Genomic DNA, 18,177 nt, shown 5'->3' with positions numbered 1-18,177 from the left:
TGCTTGTTGTTGTGGTAGTTGTTGTGGTAGTTGTTGTGGTAGTTATTGTTGTTGGTGTTGTGGTTGTTGATGTTGAGGTTGTTGTTGTTGTTGTTGTGGTAGTTGTTGTTTATGTTGTGGTTGTTGTTGTTGTTGTAGTTTTTATTGCTGTGGTAGTTGTTGTTGATGTTGTGGTTGTTGTTGTCGTAGTTGTTGTTGTGGTAGTTGTAATTTGATGGGCTATTTAGACAAATAAAACCAGATGCTTGTTACCATGTTGTTTATACTTGAGATCTGAGTATATGTGAGTTAGGTTATATATACCGTATATACAGGATCTTGCTCAAAAAGACTTTGAAAGTCAAGTTCAAGATTTAAATTTTAAAAAGTTTTTGAAAACTAAAGTTTCCATAAAAGAATGCAGAGTATTTGAGTCCCAGTAGTAGTGGTCTGTCCAGACTAGGCGTGCGTATTAAGTGTCCTTTGTGTTAAGAGTTCTTAAGCCGTTGAGCATTTGTGTTGAAAGCTGAGAGTGACCGGCTGTGATTGGCTAAGGGAGTTTGCAGCAGTCAACTATAATTATTTTCACATCCCCATCTGATTGGTTTGGTATGGGCTAACTGCAATAGCCCCATTCCCCTTCCCCATCCCTGTATAAGTTGAACAAAGTTTACTACAACTTTTTTTCCAGAGAAGTTAACATCTCAGTAATTGACAGTCGCGTGAGGGACAGGAGGGGACCGCAAACATGAAGCTGTGTCGCACTTTTCTAGGTTAGTATAGTAACCTAATATTCTTTTTCATATTGACAGGTACCGTACTTGGGTTGAACAGGTGTTTTAAAAATGATTTGTTTGTGTGATGCAGGCTACAAAGTAATGCTGTTTGTGATTTTCGAGGTTCCAACGTAAGAGTGGGCGACACTGTAGCACACAACTCAAATAAATAGTATTGATAATGCGTTTAGCCTACTGAACTGTTCGGTATTTGTTTGTGTCCTGTAGCTACTAACTGCCATTTTGGGGTCATGTTGTTATTTTGTTGCATTTTAATTTTAATTTCTTTGTTTTTTGCCAAGGCATATATAGTGACACGATAGTGACAATAATTAAATTTTAAAAATCTAAATGATACTGCCCACAAAGTCTAGAAGACTGGTGTTACTTTTTGATTCATCTCAAACCGTTGCTTTTTATTATTCCGAAAATGTAGTTGATTTACTCAGAGATTTTTGCCCTCTGCTACTTTAAAACGGCAGGTTCTTCCTCATGAAACCAAAACATACACAATTTCACAGATTATTATATTTTATTTATAAATAGCCTACATATTCCTTAAAACATGTGATGAACCTTCGAATAACCGAAATCTAAACCCCCTAACCTCGGAAGACTTTCCCCAGACAAAGGCCAGTCTAATCCTCCGGGGACGTGTGACTCAGTAACCTACCGTGGGGACAATGCCATCCCAGGCTTCAGGCATATTAAAACTTTCTCTTGTTGTCTGTCAGATTGTTCCATCTGTCGAGGGACTTCTCCACCTCCTCCCTTCAGCTGCCACCATATGCAATATGTTTACTGACCATGGGCCCGTCACAATATAGCCACCGGACTAATTGTAGTCTGGAGCGACGAGACCATTGACGAGCTTGCAATCGGTTTTTAGAAGAAAAAAAAAGTTTACCAGCTGGTAACCGACGAACTGCTCGGGGGTCATTGAGTTGGGAAAAACAATGGAGTTGGTTCTTGTAACTTTTGGGGCTGTTTTTTATAAAACCGTGGGCACACAAAGTAAAAGTTTGGATTAGGGTATCAGTATGAATAATGCAAACATAAGCTATCAGAATAGGGCTATTTTGAAGGAATACATTTACTTAGGCTAGGCTAGTCGAATCAGTCACGTTATGATAGGAAATGTATATGTATGTGTATGAATGTATATGAAGTCATATTTAGGCTATACACTGATGGGCCTAATATTGTGCACATCAATAGACTAAAGTAATTTAGCCGTTGTTGCAAGATGTAGCCCCATAGATATGTTGTCAAGCCTGTCCTATGCTGGAAAGACAATTCAATTCGGTGAGTTTTACAGAATAAATCTATTGAGCACGCACTGCTGTCCAAGGTCCTGAAACTATAGAGGGCGAACGGGAAAACGATCTATCTGGGGTCCTGAAGTCATACAGGACAAGTTCAAACTTACTGTAGCCTTTTTGCTGTGTGTGTGTGTGTGTGTGTGTGTGTGTGTGTGTGTGTGTGTGTGTGTGTGTGTGTGTGTGTGTGTGTGTGTGTGTGTGTGTGTGTTTTCAGCAATGTGATCCTTAAAATCCTCTCAAAGGGTAGATTGTGTCACACGCATACACTTCAGCAGTGTGCCTTCACCTGGCTTCTCATGAGCTTTCTCAGGAGTGTATTTCTCGGATCACGGGTGGCGAAGCGGATTTTTGTTTCTGTCTTTTGTTTACTCGATTGTTGATGCTGTTGTGTTGACTAGCGCCTTGCTCTGAGCCGCACAACTGAAATCATAGTGATGCGGCGTGCGCTACGCCAGTGATTGATTTCAGCTCCAATGCATAACAATGGGATTGCAACAAAAAAAAAACTGCCTGCTGCAAAGAGATAAGAATTTAATAGAATTTCTGAAAGCTGAAGGTTGGCTTTTTGAATATTCCCTTACGTGCCCGTTGTGGAGAGACGAGATAAAAGAAGCCATTTGTGGGGACTATTCTCAAATGGCTTGTAATGTATGGTTGTCATTTTCACTAATGGTTCCAAACAGCAAACGAAAAACCACGGTGTATGCAACATTTGGGACTGATTCCAAGTTGTAAAATGCTATAATATTTACAGGTCTCTATTTGCAGAATGTTATCCATGGCAAGTGGCCCACACAGAAATAGGCCCATTATTTAATCACTGCCACAAGAATGCTGCAATCACCATTATTAATACGTTAGTGCACGTGGCAAAGTTTCACTCAAGATATACATTTTATGTGATAGAAATTGACATTTTTAAAGTTTTATCATCATGTGTTATAATTATTTGAATATTAATCATGTTTTTTTACAACACTATTTTGTTCCGTTAAAGTTTTTAACTATAGCCTATTGCTATTTTCCACGGAGACTTACTTATGTACTCGAAACGAACAAATGATCAGATTCTGTCATCCCAAGCAACACATACTATGGGCATATATAAATTCCCGGACCCAGAAATGTCCATTTGTGTGAGTTATTGCACAGCACCACCTCCAATGAGTTGTGTGTGGGGGGAGTAGATGACAACTATAAAGTATGCATGCTTTTATGGAGTATCAAAGATATATCTCTAGGCGGAAAATTAGCTCATTCTGGTATTGGTTGTTCCATTGTAAAGCCAGTATATCCTCCTTGATACAAAGAGTATCGGTTTATATAGATTTGTAAGAATTGTTCATTACTAGGCTATTTAAATCGAATATACTGTATATATACTTGTTTTTTAAATAAAAGCTTATAAATGCTAATCAAAATGTTTTCTTCGACTAAATAATAGTGGTGTGTGTGTGTGTGTGTGTGTGTGTGTGTGTGTGTGTGTGTGTGTGTGTGTGTGTTTGAGAGAGGGAGAGAGAGAGAGAGAGAGAGAGAGCGTAGGCTATACATGCCCATTGAATTATAGTGGGGCTACCTAAAGCCCTGCCCATCTGATGCGCTCGGTTTTACTACAGCTTTCGTGATGTCATGGCAAAGGGCGGAAAGGGGTGGGATGGCAGGGGTGGGATGGCGGGAGGGGGGGGGGGGGGGACAATGGCTCATGTGGGAAAGGTAAGTCAATATTACGATTTCTCGCTGACAAAGGCAAATGAAGCCATGTTTTTGCTTACAAACAAGTAACATTTAACGCCTTGATCTGGAGCTCGGCGCTGTCGCCCTAGTCAGGAGGCCGTCTTGCGCTCGCGTTTTCTCTGATCGACATCTGGATATTATAGGCTACCGGACTAGAATATGTTTTATTTTTTTTAGCTGTGACTGAGGACATCGTCCACCAAACTACTTGACAACGAACTGAACTCACGCAAAAACACGAGGAAGACGTATAGGGAAAATCCTAAGGGAATATTTAGGGATTCAGGTAATAACACATTATTATTGTTCACTTTGCGTAGTCTACAAAAAAATATAAAAAAATAACTGAAAATGTGTAAAAAACAATGTATACGTGGTTTTGTACAACTTTAATGTTACACTATTTGTATCGCCGTTCGTTTCAGCATCTTTGGTATCCTACATTTGGAGTTGGTACCCAAGGAGGATGGAGTGAATGTGGCGGTGACTTGATAGTGCTTTATTTGTCATATTTCACAGTTTGTAGTTTATGTTTCTGGGTTTATAGGATGTACCTGCCCTTTGCAATCAAGGCTTACTTTTTTTTAGGATCAGGATATGGCATTTGTGTAACAGTGCATTTATTGCCTTCTTTCCTGCAATGATATTTCCTCGGTAAGGCAATTAGGCTTCCACAATCTGACGTGTATAGGCTATTTGTTGACATTACTGTATTTGGGAGAATAAGCCTTTATTAAAACAGAAACGTATATCTATTTCGCATACAAGAATAATAGCGAGTAGTCCAAATTAATCAACTATGGCGCTCTCTATAATCTCGCTGATATTTTCGCACTTTTAGCTGTGACTCTGCTTGTGTGCGTATAGTTAGTTAGTCGTTGTGTTTCCCTGCAAACCAACTCTTTAAAAAAAAAAAAAACGTAAATCTGCGTTGATCTCGAAACACCGCTGTTTGTGGTGAATGTGCATCGCACTCCTTCAATGTCTATCCTTTGCTATGACATCACTTTGTATTCGAATTAGATTCGAGCTTCATCAATCGCTATTACCTCGCTATTACGCAGTTGACCACGTCAATCTTTTTATCACTATTTTGTCGATTTTATTCTGGCTGACTATCCAGTGAATTATTTAGCCAAACTCGCTTTACTGGGAGTTTGTTAGTTCCATATGGCTGTGTGTGATTAAGGTCGAACAATCTGCGTTGCACAGGAGTCCCAGCCAAGCGTATGGACGGAGGAGGAAAGAGGAAGGGGTGGCCATTTGATGTGCAGCAGAAAACAGAGATGCTCCCTTCAAATGTCAGGCGTCCTTGGTCAGATGCGCAGATAAAAGTCCTTATAATGTTATTTTTGATTTGAAAGTCCGGTAACACTCAACGTGCCCGTTCCAAAATCTATTATCACCCTGGTTCTGTCTACTATGTTTACTTTCGCTTTTCGTACTGATCTGGTTTGAGTCAGTGTATGTATGGCATGTTGTTTGGAATTAAGCTGCTCTCTCTGCTTTGCTGGCCATGCGGACTGTCAAAGCACCTGCGCCTAAGATGGAGGATGAGAATGAAATTCAAGGCCATTATGAAAACATGTCCTCTGGTCAAAAGTTTGAACTGCTGTGGCCTACAGAAAATATGCTGGTCTCTCCCGAGAACCTGACTACTGCTGCTACTACTATCTATTATTAGTATCGCTACTTTTCTATGAGGGGGGGGGGGGTTGCTTTACTACCTGACTACTGCTACTACTACTATCTATTATTAGTATCGCTACTTTTCTATGAGGGGGGGGGTTGCTTTACTACCTGACTACTGCTACTACTACTATCTATTATTAGTATCGCTACTTTTCTATGAGAGGGGGGGGGGGGTGTGCTTTACTACCTGACTACTGCTGCTACTACTACTATCTATTATTAGTATCGCTACTTTTCTATGAGGGGGGGGGGTTGCTTTACTACCTGACTACTGCTGCTACTACTATCTATTATTAGTATCGCTACTTTTCTATGAGGGGGGGGGGGGGGTTGCTTTACTACCTGACTACTGCTGCTACTACTATCTATTATTAGTATCGTTACTTGTCTATGAGGGGGGGTTGCTTTACTACCTGACTACTGCTGCTACTACTATCTATTATTAGTATCGTTACTTTTCTATGAGGGGGGGGGGGGGGGGGGGGGTTGCTTTACTACCTGACTACTGCTGCTACTACTATCTATTAATAGTATCGCTACTTTTCTATGAGGGGGGGGGGGTTGCTTTACTACCTGACTACTGCTGCTACTACTATCTATTATTAGTATCGCTACTTTTCTATGAGGGGGGGGGGGGTTGCTTTACTACCTGACTACTGCTGCTACTACTATCTATTATTAGTATCGCTACTTTTCTATGAGGGGGGGGGGGGTTGCTTTACTACCTGACTACTGCTGCTACTACTACTATCTATTATTAGTATCGCTACTTTTCTATGAGGGGGGGGGGGTTGCTTTACTACCTGACTACTGCTACTACTACTATCTATTATTAGTATCGCTACTTTTCTATGAGAGGGGGGTGGGGGGTTGCTTTACTACCTGACTACTGCTACTACTACTATCTATTATTAGTATCGCTACTTTTCTATGAGGGGGGGGGGGGGGGGGTTGCTTTACTACCTGACTACTGCTGCTACTACTATCTATTATTAGTATCGCTACTTTTCTATGAGGGGGGGTTGCTTTACTACCTGACTACTGCTGCTACTACTATCTATTATTAGTATCGCTACTTTTCTATGAGAGGGGGGTGGGGGGTTGCTTTACTACCTGACTACTGCTGCTACTACTATCTATTATTAGTATCGCTACTTTTCTATGAGGGGGGGGGGGGGGGGGTTGCTTTACTACCTGACTACTGCTGCTACTACTATCTATTATTAGTATCGCTACTTTTCTATGAGGGGGGGGGGGGGTTGCTTTACTACCTGACTACTGCTGCTACTACTACTATCTATTATTAGTATCGCTACTTTTCTATGAGAGGGGGGGGGGGGGGGGGGTTGCTTTGCTGCCACAAAGCAACTATACTACTAGTCCTATAGTGAACATTATAATTCAGTCGAATAAAATATTATATTTGAGTTACTTTGCTATCGCAGTGGCAGATTGATGTGGGCACCAATGTCTAAGTTTATTATAACGAAATTGCAGCCGCTCCATGGTAGTAGATCACTTTATATATATATATATATATATACAGACAGAGATAATCTACAGTGTGTTTCTTTTCTCTGTAATAGCCAAATAGCCTAGTTTATTTTAGGCTACTTTTACACAATTTGTAGTAAGCCTAAATACATGCGTGACAAATATATTTTTTTAAGATAATAATTTAAGAGTATCCTGTGTTTTTAATTGCTTTATATAGTATTATATTTCATAGACCTCGTATAAACTAGTAAAGCTTTGATCGTTTGGTTGATCAATATTAATATGTGTTATTATAAAACGGTATATTTGGATCTAAGTTTGGATCCTGGAGGCTGATTGAACTCTCGTCATGAGTTGAAATGCTCCCATCGCCCGTGGTGCTGGCAGCAGGTGCCACGGGATCAATGAAGAGGGGAGTGAAATAAACACGTCGAGAGGAGCAGCTGGGCCAAATTGCGCCCTCGTCATTCAAAGCATATCAGAAATCTGAGCGATAGAGCCAAGGGTCAGGGTCGTCCAAGCAGTCAATATAGAGAGAAGTGTCATTTATAACAACAACCTTGGAATTATGATTGTTAAGCAGTTGGAGTATTCCGTTATGGTCATTTTAGAACTAAAATCTACTCTAAAAGACGTCAGACTCTTTTTGTATGCGATACCGACATGACATTAAACAAGTGTGCCTTCAGAAATGATAACTCTAAATGTGGCATGATTAGGAACATACTTTAATTATTTAGTAATGAAGCCTTATTAACAACAGTCTTTTCAGCATTTATCAACAGTCTTTTAACACCGTCAACAACGGCTTTCAGGCGCAGAGCTGTTCTCGTTGAGCCCATATCATAACTGTAAAAAAAGAAAGCGGTAAAAGTTTCAGAATATCGAATGAGTATGGCTCGATCTCTCCTGTTGTTTATGGTTTCCTTATGGCTCCTCCCAAACCTGGTTTCCATGGAGCTGTGATGTCCTTCAGACTGCTTCCTCTGTGGGAGACCCCGTGTCCTTCTCAAAGGCACTTTGTCTCATTCTGACAAGCATTATTTTATTAGTTTCGTTTACTGTAAGGTCTGTTTGCTTTTGACCTTCTGGAACGGTCTATTCTTGACAATTTCTATCGAATATTAATAGTTTAATGTACATTTTTAAAATCCATATTACATTTAGTAAGATTAAATTACTTTATATATTAATACTTTTCATGAATGGATTATTATTATTGTTGTTGTTGTTATTAATATGTGCGTGCAGCTAGTATGCTTTTATGTTTGTACAGAACTTATCATTTCTCCACTTTTGTTAAGAGCCTTGTCTGGGTCGCCAGTAATCATACAAAGTTATCTCTAAATCCTGCTTAACTGTACCAGGGGTGTACAGCTGGCCCATTTTTGGATTATTGTAACAGCATACTCTGGTATTTAATCTAACTATGGATTTAGTATCTGTCTTTGCTCCAATCTCCCCCCAAATGTTATTACCCCATATTTTTTTTTCTGCTAAATGTGATTTGTCTGAGTTTGTCTCTAGCTAGATAGTTTGTCACTATCCTGGAAAAAAAAATATATATCTTTGCGATTTGAAAAGGCCATGTCCCCCAGTTGAAGTTTGTATTTTCATTCCTTCAGTCATTGTACATTTTCATTCACTTGCCTTTCTCTACTGTCTCTGAAATGAACGTCCCCTGACAACCAATTAATTGTCAACTTTTCATCTCTCTCACTACTAAATGACTAGATGGCAGTAATTGAATTCACAGTGAACATCACCTGATCTCCTGCTTTTTAAACTGATATTCTCCTTTAAAACAGGGTGAGTGGGCTTTAGCAAGGAGCAAGCCTTTCCAGGACGGCTGTCAGGCCTTAGTTATTATTGACTACAGGATTAGATATGACGAGGGAGAAAGTTATTAGATGCAGAAATATCATACCCCAAAGACATTCTAATCTCTCACAATTACAATATCAGGGAGGTTAGCATTGTGCGTCTGTAACTTTCTCACTCATCAATTTTCACAATTTATTCAGGATTATCCGTAATCATGGTAGCATCCACATTAATGTAGAAGTGTGGAATCCTATTCATATATACAATAAAAGTGACTCCATAATGACACAATATATTATTTACCATTCATTCTATTGGGCACAAAAGTCTGAAATGACAGCCAAATCAAACAGCAAGTTTGTAGAGTCACAAGCTTGAAGTAATCATTGTGTGCTAGGAATATGGGAACAAATACAACACTTTTGACTACTTTAATACACATATAAGTGAATTTGTCCCAATACTTTTGGTCCTCTAAAATGGAGGGAATATGTACAAAAATTGCTGTAATTTCTAAACGATTTCATCCAATATGGATGAATATACCCTCAAATTAAAGCTGTGAGTCTGCAACTTTAAACTCCTAGTCATTGTATCATTTCAAACCTGAAGTGCTGGAGTGCAGAGCCAAAACAACAACAACAATTGTCACTGTCCCCATACTTTTGGAGCTCTCTGTATGTTTCCCCACGCCAATAAAGCCCTTTGATTTTAACTGAGATGGAGATGAACAGTGTTATTGTTGTCATCACTGTTGTAAGGAGGAAGGAAAGTTGATAAAGAAGCATTTTGTTGGGGTGCGTTGGGTTGGGTTGTGCTGGGGTGCGTTGGGTTGTGCTGTGTTGGGGTGTGTTGGGTTGTGCTGTGCTGTGTTGGGGTGCGTTGTGTTGTGCTGTGCTGCGTTGGGTTGTGCTGTGTTGTGTTGGGATGCGTTGGGTTGTGCTGTGTTGTGTTGGGATGCGTTGGGTTGTGCTGTGTTGGGGTGCGTTGGGTTGGGTTGTGCTGGGGTGCGTTGGGTTGTGCTGTGTTGGGGTGCGTTGGGTTGTGCTGTGTTGGGGTGTGTTGGGTTGTGCTGTGCTGTGTTGGGGTGCGTTGTGTTGTGCTGTGCTGCGTTGGGTTGTGCTGTGTTGTGTTGGGATGCGTTGGGTTGTGCTGTGTTGTGTTGGGATGCGTTGGGTTGTGCTGTGCTGTGTTGGGGTGCGTTGGGTTGGGTTGTGCTGGGGTGCGTTGGGTTGTGCTGTGTTGTGTTGCGGTGCGTTGGGTTGTGCTGTGTTGTGTTGTGTTGTGTTGGGTTGTGCTGTGCTGTGTTGGGGTGCGTTGGGTTGTGCTGTGTTGTGCTGGGGTGGGTTGGATTGTGCTGGGGTGCGTTGGGTTATGCTGTGTTGTGCTGGGGGGTTGGGTTGTGCTGTGCTGGGGTGCGTTGGGTTGTGCTGGGGTGCTTTGGGTTGTGCTGTGTTGGGGTGCGTTGGGTTGTGCTGTGCTGTGTTGGGGTGGGTTGGGTTGTGCTGGGGCGCGGTGGGTTGTGCTGTGTTGTGCTGGGGGGTTGGGGGGAAGCGGGAGGAGGGAGGTGGGTTAAGAAAGAGGGGGGAGCTCGGGACTTCTCTGACATGGAAACAGCCTTTTGTTTTCTCACTGTCTGTCTGCTAGCTCTGAGACGAGGACTGGGCTGTGACTGTAGGATAGGTGCTGTCTGTCTGCTAGCTCTGAGACGAGGACTGGGCTGTGACTATAGGTGCTGTCTGTCTGCTAGCTCTGAGACGAGGACTGGGCTGTGACTGTAGGATAGGTGCTGTCTGTCTGCTAGCTCTGAGACGAGGACTGGGCTGTGACTATAGGTGCTGTCTGTCTGCTAGCTCTGAGACGAGGACTGGGCTGTGACTATAGGTGCTGTCTGTCTGCTAGCTCTGAGACGAGGACTGGGCTGTGACTATAGGTGCTGTCTGTCTGCTAGCTCTGAGACGTGGACTGGGCTGTGACTGTAGGATAGGTGCTGTCTGTCTGCTATCTCTGAGACATGGAGTGGGCTGTGACTGATACTCCTATTTGTTTATATAACAGCTCATGTTATGTCACTGCATTCATTACTTAACTAGACAGACGGTAAGGTTCAGGAAAGAGAAGATAGGAGGAAGTTGAAAAGTTGAGAAGATGGAAAGAGGTGGAGAGAAAATAAAAATTGATACAGGTGACAAAAGAGTCTGAGTGTGTTTTAGTTGTGGAACAGTTAGTTTGACTTGGGCTGTGCCGTGCCAGGCCGTGCCAGGCTGTGCCACTCCCTCTCTGTAGGAGCTCTGGTTGCAGGTCTCAGTCCCCATGCCCGGGTAGAGACAGATGGGACTTCAGGACAGACACTCACTGCTCAGGAAATTCACCAGATTGGGAGAGAGGAGACAGGGCAGGAGGGTGTAAGGAGCAGGGTGGTTGGGTGCTAAGAGCAGGGTGGTTTAATGCTAAGAGCAGGGTAGTTGAGTGCTAGGAGCAGGGTTGTTTGATGCTAGGAGCAGGGTGGTTGGGTGCTAGGTGCAGGGTGGTTTGATGCTAGGAGCAGGGTGGTTTGATGCTAAGAGCAGGGTGGTTTGGTGCTAGGAGCAGGGTGATTGGGTGCTAGGAGCAGGGTGGTTTGATGCTAAGAGCAGGGTGGTTTGATGCTAGGAGCAGGGTGGTTGGATGCTAGGAGCAGGGTGGTTTGATGCTAGGAGCAGGGTGGTTGGGTGCTAGTTTATTTACCCTCTGGCCACATTGAAGACACTAAGAGTAGTCTTGTACAGATTTGCATTATTTTACATGTTTGCAGGTCAGGGTTTCATTAGTGAGCTGTGACAGTTTGATATTTTTTTCTCAAATCATTTATTTTCTTCCAATTCTGTGAAGGTCTATGCTCTCATCATTTAAGACACTTCAGAACCACATGTCTGTGGACAGTTCCACAGTGGATCAATCATTTCAGTCACAGCTCCAAAAACTGCAAGGATAGAAACCGTTTTTTTTTAAATAATAGTTTAGCTTGTTTCTATTCCGTAATGTGTGATGAATGGAATAGCTATTACCTTGATGAAAAAAAAAGAGAAAAAAGCTCTTGATTTATGGATGATTCATTATTTACTGACCCCCTCCCCCCACCTTGCTCATATGCACCCAACTACTGAAAAGCTCAATACAAATGTGATTGATTTGAATAGCAGACTGACAGAGACTCCAGCTGGGGCACTTTGGGGACATACTGACGTGTGTGTGTGTGTGTGTGCTCTGTTTCTTTAGTGCCTGGAGTATGTTTGAGTGCCCCACCCCGTCCCAACCTACCCTACCCCACCCCCTCTCTATCACCCTCCCCCTTCACCTCTCCATCACCCTCCCCCACCCCTCTCCGTCACCCTCCCCACCCCCTCTCCATCACCCTCCCCACCCCCTCTCCATAACCCCCCCCCCCCCCCCCCCCACCCACTCTCCATCACCCTCCCCCTTCACCTCTCCATCAGCCTCCATCACCGTCCCCCACCTCCTCTCCCTCCCCCTCCTCCTTCTCCTCTTTATCACCTTCCCCCTCCCCCTTCTCCTATCCATCACCCTCTACCTCCCCATCACCCTCTACCTCCCCCACCCACTCTCCATCACCCTCCTCTCCTCACCCTCCTCCTCCTCACTCTCCTCCACCTCCTCCTCACCCTCTTTACCCTATTCCTCCTCCCACCCCTCGTCCTCATTTCTCTGCTTGTGCTGTTATTTAAAATGACTCTTTCTTCTTTTCTCCTATATTGCCCCCCCCCCCTCACCTCTCTTTTGGCTGGTTCAGAAAATGAGTTTCGGGGTGAGCTCCTGAATCAGCGGTGGACGCGAGGCGAGAGGATCAGCCGCTGCCAGCCCGCACAGAGACTGCAGAGCGGACCAATCAAAGTGAGTTACAGAGCACAGCACTTTATTTCTGATTTCTGAGCACTTCAACACCGCCCAGCACAAGGGAAGGTGGGGGGTGGAGGAGGATGAGGGGGGTAGAGGATGGGGAGGGAGGAGGGGGGGTGGAGGAGGAGGTAGGGTGGAGGAGGTTCAAGGGGGGAGTGAAGGGGGAGGGGGGTGGAGGAGGAGGGAGGGGGGGGGTTGCTCGACAAGCGTGCTGGACAGTGCACTTCAGGCAAACAAATCAAACAGCACATCAAATCCTCTCTCCTGCCTGCCCAGCCCTGCCCAGCCTATAGCACAGCTCAGCACAGTTCAGCTCAGCTCAGCAAAGCTCAGCATTTTACTTCCACAGAGTTCACTTTAGAGCATTTTGTTTTTGACATCAGACAGAACATCTCAAGAGGATGTCCTTGAGCTGCTTTGATTTTTCACCGATATTCCCCCTCATCAGCATAAAATAAAACATCTTTCCCTCTCTCTTTCTTTCTTTCTTTCTTTCTTTCTTTCTTTCTTTCTTTCTTTCTTTCTTTCTTTCCCTCTTTCTTTCTTTCTTTCTCTCTCGCTCTCTCTCCCACTATTATGACTGCTCCTCTCTGTGTGGATATTTTTTTTTAACTTTGTATTTGAACCTGAATTTATACACATATGACAGTTTTTCTTGATTTGCTAAGACACTTTTAATGAAACTGGGGTCCAGTTGATCTCCATCATACTCGTATTCTTCTTCGTTAAACTGTAAGTCATTTATCACTGCTTTCACATACAATGCAAATGCTAAGCACATTTTTGCTAAACAGTAAACACAACTCTCTACAAAAAGTTTAGTAAATCATGACAAATAACATGAAAACATTTGGTCACAGATGATAGAAAATAACTCCCATGAATGTGAACCTCTTCTGCACGAGTGCAAAACGTATCAGTCAGCAATCAGTCCTTATTCATGCATAAAAGAGGTCACCTCTGAGTTGCTGTTTGCAAGAGTGGACCGAGTAAGAGGTCAAGGGGAGGAGAGGTAGAGGGACCCATAGAGGAAGAGAGTTCAGCTCTCAGTTCAAATGGAAAAAGGTTCAAGCTTTTTGTTTCTGGATATTCTTGAGTGATATTCTTTCTGAATTGGTCATCTTTGGTCAAATAATTTTTGGGACAAAATAATACAGGCCATGTTGTTATGTTTACTTGCCTTTTATGGCGCATACTATACTTATAGTATCAACAAATGGCCCAGACATACAGAGGGTTAACCATGTTAGGGTATATTGATCGTTGTAGTTAGTATTTATTGGGCCATTGTGTAACGAGTGATTGAAATCATTTTTGATTAGATAACAAGTTGTATGTTTTGTCGGAGGTCGTTGATTTGGTGTGATTTATTTAATGTTTTGAGAGTCTTAATGCATAAAAAAAAATGGAATGTTTCATTTTGGCCAATGTGTTTCAGTGTGGGGCTGGAGGTGAATTGTTTTTGAAAAAGGGAATTCTGTTTGGACAAAGGTGCACAAGTAATAAAGACGAAATGTAACAAAGTGGAGGGATGGAGGGAGGAATGAAGGAAAAGGAGAGAAAGAGGAGGGGGATGTTGTCCTCTGGGTCTAGTTAAAGCTGTTTAGCTACCCTCTGAAGGCCAGGGTTCATCAGAAAGGATGGCTTTTATTGATTTGGTTTGATTTCTTGAAGTGGAGTAGCAGTTACAAGCTATGCTTTAAATCGAAACAGTGAATCATTTCAAACAGATTTCCTCATTCTGGATTGGAATCGGTGCTGAAAAGACTTCACTCAGTGTAAGAGAAAGAGATGAGGAATGGAGAGCGATGATGTCTGATAAAACACCAACTCATGAGTGTGTAACACAGTTGGTTTTAGTAGTACCTCCTCCTCCATGGTGTGAATGATTCAAATGAGCCCGGCTGGGGCTCAACACGTAGTAGTGACTGCTTGGTCCAGGAACCCGGGCCTCTCTAATTGGCAGTTGCTGTCTGCAGGTAATTTTGGAGATGTCAGTCTTCCTTGCTGGTTGCCTAGTGAACGCGGCTCTCCTGGTTCCCTCTCCGCTTGTAAACGTGAAAATGAATAAAATACTGATTTATGTGCACCAGGGGAAGAGGGGTGACCTTCTCTGTGAAGTCATTGCCCCCAGCCAGCAATTTACATATAGCTGTCAGAATGCAGAGCAGAGATGGCCTTCCTGGCTGTACGGCACACAAAGAGGGACATAATTGATAATGTAACACAGTCTGTAGGGATGCAAAGCGCTCCTTCATGAGCTACTCTGGTAAAACCCACACCTTCTCCTCTCTCGCTGCAGGGAGAAAAGAGCATCTGGGCACCATATACATTTCTCATTCGAAGAATGTAATTAAAAAAACAACACAGGCAAAGGATAGGTTTGAACATACATAGAAAAAAAGAAGCCCTTTGAAAATATGGTGAATCGCCAGCCTCATTTCGCTCTGGATTCATTCAGTGACTTTGTGTTCATATAAAATTAATGAGGTGGAATAAAATAAAATAAAAACTGAACTCAGATGTGCTTACCTATTTAAATGTGTGTAGCTATGGTTACTGCAAACATGAAAGCAATAGGGGCTCCTTTCAATCCCGTTTGATTCATGTGATGACTATCGACGTGGGAAGAAGCAGAGGCAGAAAACGAGACAGGAGAAACCGAAGTGTGTACAGGCTCATCATTGATAAGACACAGCCAACACAGTGAATCTCTTTAGGGCTGCCTCATTTGTTTCCCCCCGCCCCGGGTCACATGGGTCATGAAGAGTAAGGAGAGGCTAGGCTAATACACAGTCCCCATTTTCTGTCCAGTGAAAGAGACAAAACAAACTGTGTTCATTAGCTTCTCGTGGCTTTTTGATCCCCTGTAAAACTTTACACTCATGCCACACACAGGCCCGTGAGTTGAGCACAGAGAGCAAACTGCACCCTTTAGTTTGGGGCACAAAGCCGGCTTGTTGCACGGGTGCACATTAGCAGTGCCTGATCAAAAGCCCAGGGGCCAGGGGAGGAGGGAGGGCTGGGGCCGGGCCCCGGGCTCCACACTGCACCTGTACCTCCGGATAAGCACGAGACGTAGAACACAGGGCTCCCCCACCAAAAAAACACAACACACTTCTTATGCCCCCTCTCTCCTCTCCCTTTTCAAAAGTAGCTCTATTAGCAGGAAGTGCCTTTGCCAATCACAGAAAAAGAACGGGAAAAAAGAGACAGAGATGTTTGAATTCACTGTGGCCCTGCCAACTTCACCACTGACTGAGACAAAGCAGCTAATGCTGAAGCGAGGGGGAGGGGAGGGGGGGAGGACAGGGGATCGCATGGGGAGGGGGAAAGGACAGGGGAGAGCGCAGGGGGACAGGCCATAAAAGACCCAGAGTTCAGTAATCAAAGCTAATGTTCCCATTGTGTCTAAAAAAAAGCATCTGATAGCTTTAGAGTGTGCCTGCCTGGCTGCTGAGTGGGGAATGGGGAACGGTGGTACCGCAAGGTGTGGCTGGGGGTCAGTAGTGAAGGGGGGCCTTCACACCTGCTCTTTTGTGCCTTAAAAGCAAGGTCTAAGTCGGGTGAACCGGGAGCGCTGGGTCCCTAAAAGAGCAATTACAGTGATTCTGAGCAGTCCTGTTTTTGTTGTTGTTAATATTATTACTATATTTTGGGGCTCCCAAGTTGTGCAGCGTGTCTAAGACACTGCATCTCAGTGCATGAGGCGTCACTACAGTCCCTGGTTTGAATCCGGGCTGTATCACATAGGGCGGCGCACAATTGGCCCAGCGTCGTCTGGGTTTGGCCGGGGTAGGCCGTTTATTGTAAGTAAGAATTTGTTCTTAACTTGACTTACCTAGTTAAATAAAGGTGAAATAAAATACTATGGTCAGGCAGCACAGTTATGATTACCATTCCCTTTGCTTACAAGCCATGCCCTCATGTACAGTGCCTTGCGAAAGTATTCGGCCCCCTTGAACTTTGCGACCTTTTGCCACATTTCAGGCTTCAAACATAAAGATATAAAACTGTATTTTTTTGTGAAGAATCAACAACAAGTGGGACACAATCATGAAGTGGAACGACATTTATTGGATATTTCAAACTTTTTTTAAAAATCAAAAACTGAAAAATTGGGCGTGCAAAATTATTCAGCCCCTTTACTTTCAGTGCAGCAAACTCTCTCCAGAAGTTCAGTGAGGATCTCTGAATTATCCAATGTTGACCTAAATGACTAATGATGATGAATACAATCCACCTGTGTGTAATCAAGTCTCCGTATAAATGCACCTGCACTGTGATAGTCTCAGAGGTCCGTTAAAAGCGCAGAGAGCATCATGAAGAACAAGGAACACACCAGGCAGGTCCGAGATACTGTTGTGAAGAAGTTTAAAGCCGGATTTGGATACAAAAAGATTTCCCAAGCTTTAAACATCCCAAGGAGCACTGTGCAAGCGATAATATTGAAATGGAAGGAGTATCAGACCACTGCAAATCTACCAAGACCTGGCCGTCCCTCTAAACTTTCAGCTCATACAAGGAGAAGACTGATCAGAGATGCAGCCAAGAGGCCCATGATCACTCTGGATGAACTGCAGAGATCTACAGCTGAGGTGGGAGACTCTGTCCATAGGACAACAATCAGTCGTATATTGCACAAATCTGGCCTTTATGGAAGAGTGGCAAGAAGAAAGCCATTTCTTAAAGATATCCATAAAAAGTGTTGTTTAAAGTTTGCCACAAGCCACCTGGGAGACACACCAAACATGTGGAAGAAGGTGCTCTGGTCAGATGAAACCAAAATTGAACTTTTTGGCAACAATGCAAAACGTTATGTTTGGCGTAAAAGCAACACAGCTGAACACACCATCCCCACTGTCAAACATGGTGGTGGCAGCATCATGGTTTGGGCCTTTTCTTCAGCAGGGACAGGGAAGATGGTTACAATTGATGGGAAGATGGATGGAGCCAAATACAGGACCATTCTGGAAGAAAACCTGATGGAGTCTGCAAAAGACCTGAGACTGGGACGGAGATTTGTCTTCCAACAAGACAATGATCCAAAACATAAAGCAAAATCTACAATGGAATGGTTAAAAAATAAACATATCCAGGTGTTAGAATGGCCAAGTCAAAGTCCAGACCTGAATCCAATCGAGAATCTGTGGAAAGAACTGAAAACTGCTGTTCACAAATGCTCTCCATCCAACCTCACTGAGCTCGAGCTGTTTTGCAAGGAGGAATGGGAAAAAATTTCAGTCTCTCGATGTGCAAAACTGATAGAGACATACCCCAAGCGACTTACAGCTGTAATCGCAGCAAAAGGTGGCGCTACAAAGTATTAACTTAAGGGGGCTGAATAATTTTGCACGCCCAATTTTTCAGTTTTTGATTTGTTAAAAAAGTTTGAAATATCCAATAAATGTCGTTCCACTTCATGATTGTGTCCCACTTGTTGTTGATTCTTCACA

The 18,177-nt window shown here is 43.2% G+C and overlaps 1 protein-coding gene across 3 annotated transcripts in view; it reads left to right on the top strand.

Annotated features, from left to right (window-relative positions):
* Nucleotides 1-561: 561 nt before the first annotated feature.
* The window catches only part of LOC110492649 (myelin transcription factor 1), a 52,401-nt gene continuing 34,785 nt past the window's right edge, over nucleotides 562-18,177 (top strand). For 2 of the 3 annotated variants that reach the window (XM_036947694.1, XM_036947692.1), the window contains exons 1-2: nucleotides 3,781-4,097; nucleotides 12,615-12,715. Coding sequence is in view for 1 of the 3 variants with exons in the window: in XM_036947691.1 (XP_036803586.1) it covers nucleotides 728-752; nucleotides 12,615-12,715 (126 nt within the window). In the remaining 2 variants the exon portion in view is untranslated. Of the gene's footprint in view, nucleotides 753-3,780; nucleotides 4,098-12,614; nucleotides 12,716-18,177 lie in introns of those variants that run through there. The other variant, XM_036947691.1, reaches the window with a different exon arrangement.

Source organism: Oncorhynchus mykiss, chromosome 16 (assembly GCF_013265735.2).
Source record: "Oncorhynchus mykiss isolate Arlee chromosome 16, USDA_OmykA_1.1, whole genome shotgun sequence".
Taxonomy (NCBI): domain Eukaryota; kingdom Metazoa; phylum Chordata; class Actinopteri; order Salmoniformes; family Salmonidae; genus Oncorhynchus; species Oncorhynchus mykiss.
Note: the sequence above shows the minus strand (reverse complement) of the source record. Positions and strands in the feature narration are given on the sequence as shown.